At 49.1% G+C, this 12,968-nt stretch overlaps 2 protein-coding genes across 3 annotated transcripts in view; one reads left to right on the top strand and one right to left on the bottom strand.

The window, feature by feature from the left end:
- LOC134928429 (2-iminobutanoate/2-iminopropanoate deaminase-like) overlaps positions 1–12,968 on the bottom strand; it is a 66,065-nt gene that overhangs the window by 14,118 nt on the left and 38,979 nt on the right. For both annotated transcript variants that reach the window (XM_063924143.1, XM_063924144.1), the window contains exon 5: positions 11,291–11,346. In XM_063924143.1, coding sequence (XP_063780213.1) covers positions 11,291–11,346 — 56 coding nt within the window. The remainder of the gene's footprint in view (positions 1–11,290; positions 11,347–12,968) is intronic.
- The window catches only part of LOC134928430 (cytochrome b-c1 complex subunit 7), a 59,555-nt gene continuing 58,674 nt past the window's right edge, over positions 12,088–12,968 (top strand). The window contains exon 1 of the mRNA XM_063924146.1: positions 12,088–12,111. The gene's annotated coding sequence lies outside the window, so the exon portion shown is untranslated. The remainder of the gene's footprint in view (positions 12,112–12,968) is intronic.

Here is a 12,968-nt window from a genome sequence, read left to right as displayed (position 1 = left end):
CCATAGTCACCCCTGACTGTAGGAAGTGCAGAAATCGACCTAGCTGGAATTCCTCCGTTGGGGCCTTCCTGGCCTCACACCACGCAACATATTTTCGCCATATGCGGTGATAATGTTGTACGGTTACATCTTTCCTAGCTTTAATAAGCTTCCTCCGGAATACCCTTTTCTTTTAGGATCCGGCGTTCAACCGCCATGCCGTCAAACGCAGCAAGTCTTGGAACAGACAGGGCCCCTGCAGCAGCAGGTCCTGTCTGAGCGGCAGAGGCCATGGGTCCTCTGAGATCATTTCTTGAAGTTCCGGGTACCAAGCTCTTCTTGGCCAATCCGGAACAATGAGTATAGTTCTTACGCCTCTTCTCCTTATTATCCTCAGTACCTTGGGTATGAGAGGAAGAGGAGGGAACACATAAACCGACCGGTACACCCACGGTGTCACTAGAGCGTCCACAGCTATCGCCTGAGGGTCTCTTGACCTGGCGCAATATTTTTCCAGCTTTTTGTTTAAGCGGGACGCCATCATGTCCACCTGTGGCCTTTCCCAACGGTTTACAATCAGTTGGAAGACTTCTGGATGAAGTCCCCACTCTCCCGGGTGGAGGTCGTGCCTTCTGAGGAAGTCTGCTTCCCAGTTGTCCACTCCCGGAATGAACACTGCTGACAGTGCTAACACGTGATTTTCCGCCCATCGGAGAATCTTTGTGGCATCAGCCATCGCCGTCCTGCTTCTTGTGCCGCCCTGTCGATTTACATGGGCGACAGCCGTGATGTTGTCTGACTGGATCAGAACCGGCCGGTTTTGAAGCAGGGGCTTTGCTTGACTTAGGGCATTGTAAATGGCCCTCAGTTCCAGAACATTTATGTGTAGGGAAGTCTCCTGAGTCGACCAAAGTCCTTGGAAGTTTCTTCCCCGAGTGACTGCCCCCCAGCCCCGAAGGCTGGCATCCGTGGTCACCAGGACCCAGTCCTGTATGCCGAATCTGCGGCCCTCTCTGAGGTGAGCACTCTGCAGCCACCACAGCAGAGACACCCTGGTCTTTGGAGACAGGGTTATCAACCGATGCATTTGAAGATGCGATCCGGACCATTGGTCCAACAGGTCCCACTGAAAAGTTCTGGCATGGAACCTGCCGAATGGAATCGCTTCGTAGGAAGCTACCATCTTTCCCAGGACTCGCGTGCAATGATGCACCGACACCTGTTTTGGTTTCAGGAGGCCTCTCACTAGAGACGACAGCTCCTCGGCTTTCTCCTCTGGGAGAAACACTTTTTTCTGGACCGTGTCCAGAATCATCCCTAGGAACAGTATACGTGTCGCCGGAACCAGCTGAGACTTTGGAATATTCAGAATCCAACCGTGCTGGTGTAGCATCTCCTGAGATAATGCTACGCCGACCAACAACTGCTCTCTGGACCTTGCCCTTATCAGGAGATCGTCCAAGTATAGGACAATTAAAACTCCCTTTTTCCGAAGGAGTATCATCATTTCGGCCATTACCTTGGTAAATACCCTCGGTGCCGTGGACAGGCCGAACGGCAACGTCTGGAATTGGTAATGACAATCATGTACCACAAATCTGAGGTACTCCTGGTGAGGATGGTAAATGGGGACATGCAGGTAAGCATCCTTGATGTCCAGAGATACCATGTAATCTCCCTCTTCCAGGCTTGCAATAACCGCCCTGAGCGATTCCATCTTGTACTTGAATTTTTTTTAAGTATGTGTTCAAGGATTTCAAATTTAAAATGGGTCTCACCGAACCGTCCAGTTTCGGTACCACAAACATTGTGGAATAGTAACCCCGTCCTTGTTGAAGTAGGGGCACCTTGACTATCACCTGCTGGGAATACAGCTTGTGAATTGCCTCTAACACAGCCTCCCTTTCTGAAGGAATCGTTGGTAAGGCAGATTTGAGGAAACGGCGGGGGGGGGGGGGGGGGGGGGGGGGGATGTCTCGAATTCCAGCCTGTACCCCTGAGATACTACTTGAAGGATCCAGGGATCTACCTGTGAGTGAGCCCACTGATTGCTGAAGTTTTTGAGACGGCCCCCCACCGTACCTGGCTCCGCCTGCTGAGCCCCAGCGTCATGCGGCGGACTTAGCAGAAGAAGCAGGGGAGGACTTTTGTTCCTGGGAAGTGGCTGTATGCTGCAGCTTTTTTCCCCTACCTCTGCCTCTGGGCAGAAAGGACGCGCCTCTAACCCGTCTGCTCTTTTGGGGGCGAAAGGACTGCACCTGATAATACGGTGCTCTCTTTGGTTGTGAGGGGACATGTGGCAAAAATGCTGACTTCCCAGCTGTTGCTGTGGACACTAAGTCTGAAAGACCATCCCCGAACAACTCCTCACCCTTATAAGGCAAAACTTCCATGTGCCTTTTGGAATCTGCATCCCCTGTCCACTGCCGGGTCCATAACCCTCTCCTGGCACAAATGGACAGTGCACTTATTTTTGATGCCAGCCGGCAACTATCCCTCTGTGCATCTCTTACGTAAAAGACAGCGTCTTTAATATGCTCTACGTTTAGCAATATAGTGTCCCTGTCTAGGGTGTCAATGTTCTCTGACAGGGAGTCTGACCTTGCAGCTGCCGCTCTGCACATCCATGCTGAGGCAATAGCTGGTCTCAGTATAATACCAGTGTGTGTATATATAGCTTTTTGGAGAGCCTCCTGCTTTCTGTCAGCAGGTTCATTTAGGGCGGCCGTATCTTGGGATGGCAGTGCCACCTTTTTTGATAAGCGCGTAAGTGCTTTAACCACCTTAGGGGGTGTTTCCCAACGTGACCTATCCTCTGGCGGGAAAGGGTACGCCATTAGTAATTTTTTTGAAATTACAAATTTTTTATCAGGGGAAGCCCACGCTAGTTCACACACGTCATTTAATTCTTCAGAAGGGGGAAAAAAATAAGAATTTACTTACCGATAATTCTATTTCTCGTAGTCCGTAGTGGATGCTGGGGACTCCGTCAGGACCATGGGGATTAGCGGCTCCGCAGGAGACAGGGCACAAAAATAAAGCTTTAGGATCAGGTGGTGTGCACTGGCTCCTCCCCCCATGACCCTCCCCCAAGCCTCAGTTAGGATACTGTGCCCGGACGAGCGTACACAATAAGGAAGGATCTTGAATCCCGGGTAAGACTCATACCAGCCACACCAATCACACCGTACAACTTGTGATCTGAACCCAGTTAACAGTATGACAAAACGTAGGAGCCTCTGAACAGACGGCTCACAACAATAACAACCCGATTTTTTTGTAACAATAACTATGTACAAGTATTGCAGACAATCCGCACTTGGGATGGGCGCCCAGCATCCACTACGGACTACGAGAAATAGAATTATCGGTAAGTAAATTCTTATTTTCTCTAACGTCCTAAGTGGATGCTGGGGACTCCGTCAGGACCATGGGGATTATACCAAAGCTCCCAAACGGGCGGGAGAGTGCGGATGACCCTGCAGCACCGAATGAGAGACTCCATGTCCTCCTCAGCCAGGGTATCAAATTTGTAGAATATAGCAAACGTGTTTGCCCCTGACCAAGTAAATGCTCAGCAAAGTTGTAAAGCCGAGACCCCTCAGGCAGTCGCCCAAGATGAGCCCACTTCCTTGTGGAATGGGCTTTTTCTGATTTTGTCTGTGGCAAGCCTGCCACAGAATGTGCAAGCTGAATTGTACTACAAATCCAGCGAGCAATCGTCTGTTTAGAAGCAGGAGCACCCATCTTGTTGGGTGCATACAGGCTAAACAGCGAGTCAGATTTTCTGACTCCAGTCGTCCTGGAAACATATATTTTCAGGGCCCTGACAACGTCAAGTAACTTGGAGTCCTCCAAGTCCCTAGTAGCCGCAGGTACCACAATAGGTTGGTTCATGTGAAAAACAGAAAACACCTTAAGGAGAAATTGAGGACGAGTCCTCAATTCTGCCCTGTCAGAATGAAAAATTAAGTAAGGGCTTTTATATGATAAAGCCGCCCATTCTGACACACGCCTGGCTGAAGCCAGGGCTAATAGAATCTTCACCTTCCATGTGAAATATTTTAAGTCCACAGTGGTGAGTGGATCAAACCAATGTGACTTTAGGAAACTCAAAACAACATTGAGATCCCAAGGTGCCACTGGGGGCACAAAAGGAGGCTGTATATGCAGTACCCCTTTTACAAACGTCTGAACTTCAGGCACTGAAGCCAGTTCTTTCTGGAATAAATTCGACAGGGTCGAAATTTGAACCTTAATGGACCCTAATTTTAGGCCCATAGACAGTCCTGTTTTCAGGAAATGTAGGAAACGACCCAGTTGGAATTCCTCTGTAGGGACCTTCTTGGCCTCACACCACGCAACATATTTTCGCCAATTGCGGTGAAAATGTTTTGCGGTTACATCCTTCCTGGCTTCGACCAGGGTAGGGATGACTTCATCTGGAATGCCCTTTCAGGATCCGGCGTTCAACTGCCATGCCGTCAAACGCAGCCGCGGTAAGTCTTGGAACAGACAAGGCCCCTGCTGGAGCAGGTCCTTTCTTAAAGGTAGAGGCCACGGTTCTTCCGTGAGAATCTCTTGAAATTCCGGGTACCAAGTCCTTCTTGACCCATCCGGAACCACGAGTATCGTTCTTACTCATCTCCTTCTTATGATTCTCAGTACTTTTGGTATGAGATGCATAGGAGGGAACACATACCATGACTGGTACACCCACAGTGTTACCAGAGCGTCCATCGCTATTGCCTGAGGGTCCCTTGACCTGGCGCAATATCTGTCTAGTTTTTTGTTCAGGCGGGACGCCATCATGTCCACCTTTGGTTTTTCCCAACGGTTTACAATCATGTGGAAGACTTCCCGCTGAAGTCCCCACTCTCCCGGGTGGAGGTTATGCTGAGGAAGTCTGCTTTCCAGTTTTCCACTCCCGGAATTAACACTGCTGAGTGTTATCACATGATTTTTCGCCCAGCGAAGAATCCTTGCAGTTTCTGCCATTTCCCTCCTGCTTCTTGTGCCGCCCTGTTTTCGTGGGCGACTGCCGTGATGTTGTCCCACTGGATCAATACCGGCTGACTTTGAAGCAGAGGTCTTGCTAAGCTTAGAGCCTTGTAAATTGCCCTTAGCTCCAGTATATTTATGTGGAGAGAAGTCTCCAGACTTGATCACACTCCCTGGAAATTTTTTCCTTGTGTGACTGCTCCCCAGCCACTCAGGCTGGCATCCGTGGTCACCAGGACCCAGTCCTGAATGCCGAATCTGCGGCCCTTTCATAGATGAGCACTCTGCAGCCACCGCAGAAGAAACACCCTTGTCCTTGGAGACAGGGTTATCCGCTGATGCATCTGAAGATGCGATCCGGACCATTTTCCCAGCAGATCCCACTGAAAGGTTCTTGCGTGAAATCTACCGAATGGGATCGCTTTGTAAGAAACCACCATTTTTCACAGGACCCTTTGTGCAATGATGCACTGATACTTTTCCTGGTTTTAGGAGGTTCCTGACTAGCTCGGATAACTCCCTGGCTTTCTTCTCCGGGAGAAAACATCCTTTTCTGGACTGTGTCCAGAATCATCCCTAGGAACATTAGACGTGTCGTCGGAAAAAGCTGCGATTTTGGAATATTTAGAATCCACTCGTGCTGTCATAGAACTACTTGAGATAGTGCTACTCCGACCGCCAACTGTTCTCTGGACCTTGCCCTTATCAGGAAAGCGTCCATATTTCTTTTAGGAAGAATCATCATTTCGGCCATTACCTTGGTAAAGACCCGGGGTGCCGTGGACAATCCAAACGGCAGCGTCTGAACTGATAGTGACAGTTCTGTACCACGAACCTGAGATACCCTTGGTGAGAAAAGCAAAATTTGGACTTGTAGGTAAGCGTCCCTGATATCCAGTGACACCATATCGTCCTGGTTCGCTATCACTGCTCTGAGTGACTCCATCTTGATTTGAACCCTTGTATGTAATTGTTCAAATCTTTTAGATCCCACCGAGCCGTTTGGCTTCAGTACCACAATATAGTGTGGAATAATACCCCTTCCCTTGTTGTAGGAGGGGTACTTTGATTATCACGTGCTGGGAATACAGCCTGTGAATTTTTTTCCAATACTGCCTCCCTGTCGGAGGGAGACGTTGGTAAAGCAGACTTCAGGAACTTGTGAGGGGAAGACGTCTCGAATTTCCAATGTACACCTGGGATACTACGTGTAGGATCCAGGAGTCCACTTGCGAGTGAGCCCACTGCGTGCTGAAACTCTTGAGATGACCCCCCACCGCACCTGAGTCCGCTTGTATGGCCCCAGCGTCATGCTGCGGACTTGGCAGAAGCTGTGGAGGACTTCTGTTCCTGGGAATGGGCTGCCTGCTGCAGTCTTCTTCCCTTTCCTCTAACCCTGGGCAGATATGACTGGCCTTTTGCCCGCCTGCCTTTATGGGTACGAAAGGACTGAGACTGAAAAGACTGTGTCCTTTTCTGCTGAGATGTGACTTGGGGTAACAAAAGTGGATTTTCCAGCTGTTGCCATGGCCACCAGGTCCGATGGACCGCCCCTTTATACGGCAATACTTCCATGTGCCGTCTGGAATCTGCATCACCTGACCACTGTCGTGTCTATAAACATCGTCTGGCAGATATGGACATCACATCTACTCTTGATGCCAGAATGCAAATATCCCTCTGCGCATCTCGCATATATAGAAATGCATCCTTAAAATGCTCTATAGTCAATAAAATATTGTTCCTGTCAAGGGTATCAATATTTTCAGTCAGGAAATCCGACCAAGCCCCCCCAGCGCTGCACATCCAGGCTGAGGCGATTGCTGGTCGTAGTATAACACCAGTATGTGTGTATATACTTCTTAGGATATTTTTCAGCTTCCTATCAGCTGGCTCCTTGAGGGCGGCCGTATCTGGAGACGGTAACGCCACTTGTTTTTATAAGCGTGTGAGCGCCTTATCCACCCTAAGGTGTGTTTCCCAACTCGCCCTCACTTCTGGCGGGAAAAGGTATACCTCCAATAATTTTCTATCGGAGGAAACCCACGTATCATCACACACTTTAATTTATCTGATTCAGGAAAAACTACAAGTAGATTATTCCCACCCTACATAATACCCTTATTTGTGGTACTTGTAGTATCAGAAATATGTAACACCTCCTTCATTGCCCTTAACATGTAACGTGTGGCCCTAAAGGAAAATACGTTTGTTTCTTCACCGTCGACACTGAAGTCAGTGTCCGTGTCTGTGTCTGTGTCGACCAACTGAGGTAAATGGGCGTTTTTACAAGCCCCTGACGGTGTCTGAGACGCCTGGACAGGTACTAATTTGTTTGCCGGCCGTCTCATGTCGTCAACCGACCTTGCATCGTGTTGACATTATCACGTAATTCCTAAATAAGCCATCCATTCCGGTGTCGACTCCCTAGAGAGTGACATCACCCATACAGGCAATTTGCTCCGCCTCCTCACCAACATCGTCCTCCTACATGTCGACACACACGTACCGACACACAGCACACACACAGGGAATGCTCTGATAGAGGACAGGACCCCACTAGCCCTTTGGGGAGACAGAGGGAGAGTTTGCCAGCACACACCAAAAACGCTATAATTATACAGGGACAACCCCTTATACAAGTGTTTTCCCTTATAGCATTTTCACATATGTAATCATATCGCCAAATAAGTGCCCCCCCTCTCTGTTTTAACCCTGTTTCTGTAGTGCAGTGCAGGGGAGAGCCTGGGAGCCTTCCTCTCAGCAGAGCTGAGCAGGAAAATGACGCCGTGTGCTGAGGAGAATAGGCCCCGCCCCCTAAAACGGCGGGCTCTTCTCCCGGAGTTTGTGAGATCTGGCAGGGGTTAAATACATCCATATAGCCTCAAGGGCTATATGTGATGTATTTTAGCCATAAAAAAGGTATAATACATTGCTGCCCAGAGCGCCCCCCCCAGCGCCCTGCACCCTCAGTGACCGCTGGTATGAAGTGTGCTGACAACAATGGCGCACAGCTGCAGTGCTGTGCGCTACCTTATGAAGACTGAAAGTCTTCTGCCGCCTGTTTCTGGACCTCTGGACCTCTTCAACTTCGGCATCTGCAAGGGGGGTCGGCGGCGCGGCTCCGGGACGAACCCCAGGGTGAGACCTGTGTTCCGACTCCCTCTGGAGCTAATGGTGTCCAGTAGCCTAAGAATCCAATCCATCCTGCACGCAGGTGAGTTGAAATTCTCTCCCCTAAGTCCCTCGATGCAGTGAGCCTGTTGCCAGCAGGACTCACTGAAAATAAAAAACCTAAAAAACTTTTTCTAAGCAGCTCTTTAGGAGAGCCACCTAGATTGCACCCTGCTCGGACGGGCACAAAAACCTAACTGAGGCTTGGGGGAGGGTCATGGGGGGAGGAGCCAGTGCACACCACCTGATCCTAAAGCTTTATTTTTGTGCCCTGTCTCCTGCGGAGCCGCTAATCCCCATGGTCCTGACGGAGTCCCCAGCATCCACTTAGGACGTTAGAGAAACTACTGGTAGTTTTTTTCCCCCAAACATAATACCCTTTTTTGTGGTACCTGGGGTCACTTCAGAAATGTGTAAAACATTTTTCATTGCCTCAATCATATAACGAGTGGCCCTATTGGACATTACATTAGTCTCTTCGTCGTCGACACTGGTATCAGTATCCGTGTCGACATCTGTGTCTGCCACCTGAGGTAGCGGGCGTTTTAGAGCCCCTGATGACTTTTGAGACGTCTGGGCAGGCACGGGCTGAGAAGCCGGCTGCCCCACATTTGGCATGTCGTCAAATTTTTTATGTAAGGAGTCGACACTTTCGCGTAATTCCTTCCACAAGTCCATCCACTCCGGTGTCTGCCCCGCAGGGGGTGACAACACATTTATAGGCACCTGCTCCTCCTCCACATAAGTCTCCTCATCAAACATGTCGACACAGCCGTACCGACACACCGCACACACACAGGGAATGCTCTGACAGAAGACAGGACCCCACAAAGCCCTTTGGGGAGACAGTGAGAGAGTATGCCAGCACACACCAGAGCGCTATATAATACAGGGATTAACTAAATTATATCCCCTTATAGCTGCTATATATGTATTTTGCGCCTAAATTTAGTGCCCCCCCTCTCTTTTTTACCCTTTTCTGTAGTGTAGACTGCAGGGGAGAGCCAGGGAGCTTCCTTCCAGCGGAACTGTGAGGGAGAAATGGCGCCAGTGTGCTGAGGGAGATAGCTCCGCCCCTTTTTCGGCTGACTTTTCTCCCGCTTTTTTATGGATTCTGGCAGGGGTATTTATCACATATATAGCCTCTGGGGCTATATATTGTGATATATTTGCCAGCCAAGGTGTATTTATTGCTTCTCAGGGCGCCCCCCCCCCCAGCGCCCTGCACCCTCAGTGACCGGAGTGTGAAGTGTGTATGAGGAGCAATGGCGCACAGCTGCAGTGCTGTGCGCTACCTTGGTGAAGACTGATGTCTTCTGCCGCCGATTTTCCGGATTCTTCTTGCTTCTGGCTCTGTAAGGGGGCCGGCGGCGCGGCTCCGGGACCGAACACCAATGGCCGGTTCCATGCGGTCGATCCCTCTGGAGCTAATGGTGTCCAGTAGCCTAAGAAGCCCAAGCTACCACCAGTTAGGTAGGTTCGCTTCTTCTCCCCTTAGTCCCTCGCTGCAGTGAGTCTGTTGCCAGCAGATCTCACTGTAAAATAAAAACCTAACATATACTTTCTTTCTAGGAGCTCAGGAGAGCCCCTAGTGTGCATCCAGCTCGGCCGGGCACAGGATTCTAACTGAAGTCTGGAGGAGGGTCATAGTGGGAGGAGCCAGTGCACACCAGGTAGTCCTAATTCTTTCTTAGCTGTGCCCAGTCTCCTGCGGAGCCGCTATTCCCCATGGTCCTTACGGAGTCCCCAGCATCCACTAGGACGTTAGAGAAAAATAATTGTGTCACTGTCACCTTTTTTTGTCTTAATACTATTGTGGTATATACCAAACACTAGACTTAATACAATCGTAGTATGTATAAATAACTAACAAAACAGTTTCCTTTTCACAGCTGATTTATCTAGAAAAGACCCTCCAGGTTTACCTCTGTAGATACCACAACTCTGAATGTGGCTGAGGAAGGGTATTGTGGACACATTAGGCCTAATTCTGAGTTGCACGTAATGCAATTCCAGAGGCGGGAGGCAATACATTTTCTGGCCGTCGTGATCTCGGCGGTCCGGATACAGACACCGGAATCCCAATACCAGGTAAATGCCGGCCGCCACCCAGAAATCCCCACTTGGGTGGTGGTTCACACCTCCATCAGAGGAGTAATATCGCCACCGGGCCCAAAGTGTGGTGAGCGGAGTGAGCCCGCGAGGGGACACACGCTCACCGCCGGTATTCTAGCTGTGGGGATTCCGGCGTCGGTCTGCTGATCATACCGGTAGCAAGAGCAACCATCAGAGCTATTAAATGCACTTACACCTTCCCCATTTTTTGGTGCAGAGGATACAACTGAAAATTGCACGCACTGTAAATATGCGTGACACAGAATATATCTGTTGTGGTGCATGTGCAGTTCACGCCTCAGCATCTAAAGTAATCCTCTGGGGACAGAAGGTAAAGCCTGGTATGCACATGACATGGGCGCAGGAAGTGGACTTGTACTGGGGTTTAACATCATGCATACATGTGAGAATCCCTTAGTGTATGCCGTTTTAGGGCATGTACACTTAACTTCCCTCCCCACTCGCGGGTCACTGGCCTGCAGGTGGCGCAGTGCTCAGAAAGTGGGACTGTCCTGCTAATATACAGACAGCTGGTAGGTATGGTCATGCTAATACATCTGTTATAATAATAGACACAAGAGGTAAAACGGGGATGCAGTTAAATTGACAGCAGTCGGGATCCCCGGCGGTCAGGATACCAACGCCGGAATCCTGACTGCTGACAATACCGAAAGCCGGAATCCCGGCTCACAGGGGCTATTCCCACTTGTGGGAGTCCAAAACACCCATAGCAGAGTCCCCTTGACTCTGTGCTCGCCCCGCTGCTGGCATACTGACGTCAGGATTCCGTTGTCGGTATACTGACGGCCGGCATCCCAACCGTCGGTAAATCATACTGAACCCGGCAAACTAGCCGCACACAGAGCCAAGTTACTTTGGAATAGTTAAACTGCCAATCTATACTGCCACTGTGACTATGAATTACAGGAGTGGACAAGTTCTCCTTGAACTGAAGTTTATTATGACGAACAGGAACGGTTAAGGTTAAAGGCCTAAGTAGTGGATTTAATTATATACTTACTTTTGGCACAGCAACAACCTGGTAAGCGGCCCTTGCTGGGACATTACTCTGAAAAACTGAGGGAAAAGAGTTCTTACAGCAAAAAGACAGCCAAAAAGAAATGACAGTAACTACAATTTTTAGGTTTATTTTTTTAGGTTTTTTTTCTTTCAATACACCCTATTGCATTTAAAATAACTTTAAAATCATAGTTGTAGGCTTTTAAATAAGTAAAGAAATTTACAATGACCATTAAAGTGTATCTGCCATGTAATTTTGATGAAAAATTAACATTTAACTGTACAGTGTGATAAAAAAATAAAATTGTAATGTATAGTTAGTAAAAGAAAAAACATTATTTAAAAAAAATAAACTAAGAAGTCCAGTGTGTCCCTTTCTGGGACATAAGTACCTTATGCATTTTTTTTCAATAGTTTTTCGAGAGGACAGACGTTCCTGTGATGCTAGCTTTCTGCAATCATTCACAGCCAATCTACCGAGAGCTGGCAGCTTGATGATGTCACAGGATGTACACCGGGAAGTACTGCATACAGAGTGGGCATGCTCCTGCCAGTACATGGGCTGTGGCATTCATTAATACTCATGAATATTCCTAGCTGCACAGAAGATTAGAAGTTTGCATCCCGCATTGAAAATAGCAGGGCAGGCAGCCACGGAAGGACAGCTCCTGATTAGCTACTGGTCCGTGAGCTCTGACAGGCTCACGGCTGGCTCTATAGTAAGAATACTGCCCCTCCGTGGCTGCCTGCCCTACCGGTGCGTAGGCAGCTGGCCTGGACCTTATCAATCCTCACTTCTGCCATCCGGGCCCCCTCAAATTGGTAAGCATTGGGAAATGCAGGGTGGGGAGCTATGGGACAATGTGTGTGGTGGGGGGCCCTGCCAAATTTATCAGTCTGGGGCCCCATAATTTCTGATGGCAGCCCTGGTGACAGATACGCTTTAATGTCATTGGTCATATAATGCATACTTGCCGGCTTTTGATAAAGCATTTCAGGGAGATTGTAAAAACAATACCTACAAGTATGGCGGTAAAGTGATTGTGCACTGGTCCATCCGAAAGGTGTGTCATAAAAATGTTGCAGTTGTTGCTCAATATTATTGTATATAACCACTTACCACAGTAATGTGGGTAAACTACAATCCAAGAGATTGCTAGACTTTTCAGGGAGTCAGGGAGATTGCTACTATGGGTGCTATCCTATTAGCACTGATGCAATTTCGGCCGATCAAAATGGACAGATATCGCGATGTATCCAATTAGAGGCCATTTTGATTGGCTGATATTGGACCTGCGATCGCTCGAACACTCATGGGATCGGGGATAAGACCCCTATCCCATGTGCCTGAGGCACCTGAAGCACAAACCACAATAAATACCAGCATTGGGGGAAAAGGATGCCAGCATCGGGGCTACTAAGGTAGCCCTGCCCCCCAGCCATCCTATTAGCAGTGGTAAGGTACCACTGCTAATAGAATACCGCCCTATGGAGATTATTCAGAGATGAATGTGGAAAGCTGCATATGCAGCCAGATCTGCATTCATCTCTGCACATGCTGGAGGCCGCCCAGGACAGGGCAAGGTCGCCCAGCTTTGTGTGAGGCCGCCTCCCGATGCATCTGCAGTCTAATTGCGGACGCATCGGAACTAAGGTTGACCCCTGGCAGTGCAGCCTGA

The sequence above is a fragment of the Pseudophryne corroboree genome, chromosome 5 (genome assembly GCF_028390025.1).
Source record: "Pseudophryne corroboree isolate aPseCor3 chromosome 5, aPseCor3.hap2, whole genome shotgun sequence".
Classification (NCBI taxonomy): domain Eukaryota; kingdom Metazoa; phylum Chordata; class Amphibia; order Anura; family Myobatrachidae; genus Pseudophryne; species Pseudophryne corroboree.
This window is presented reverse-complemented; position numbering and strand designations above follow the sequence as displayed.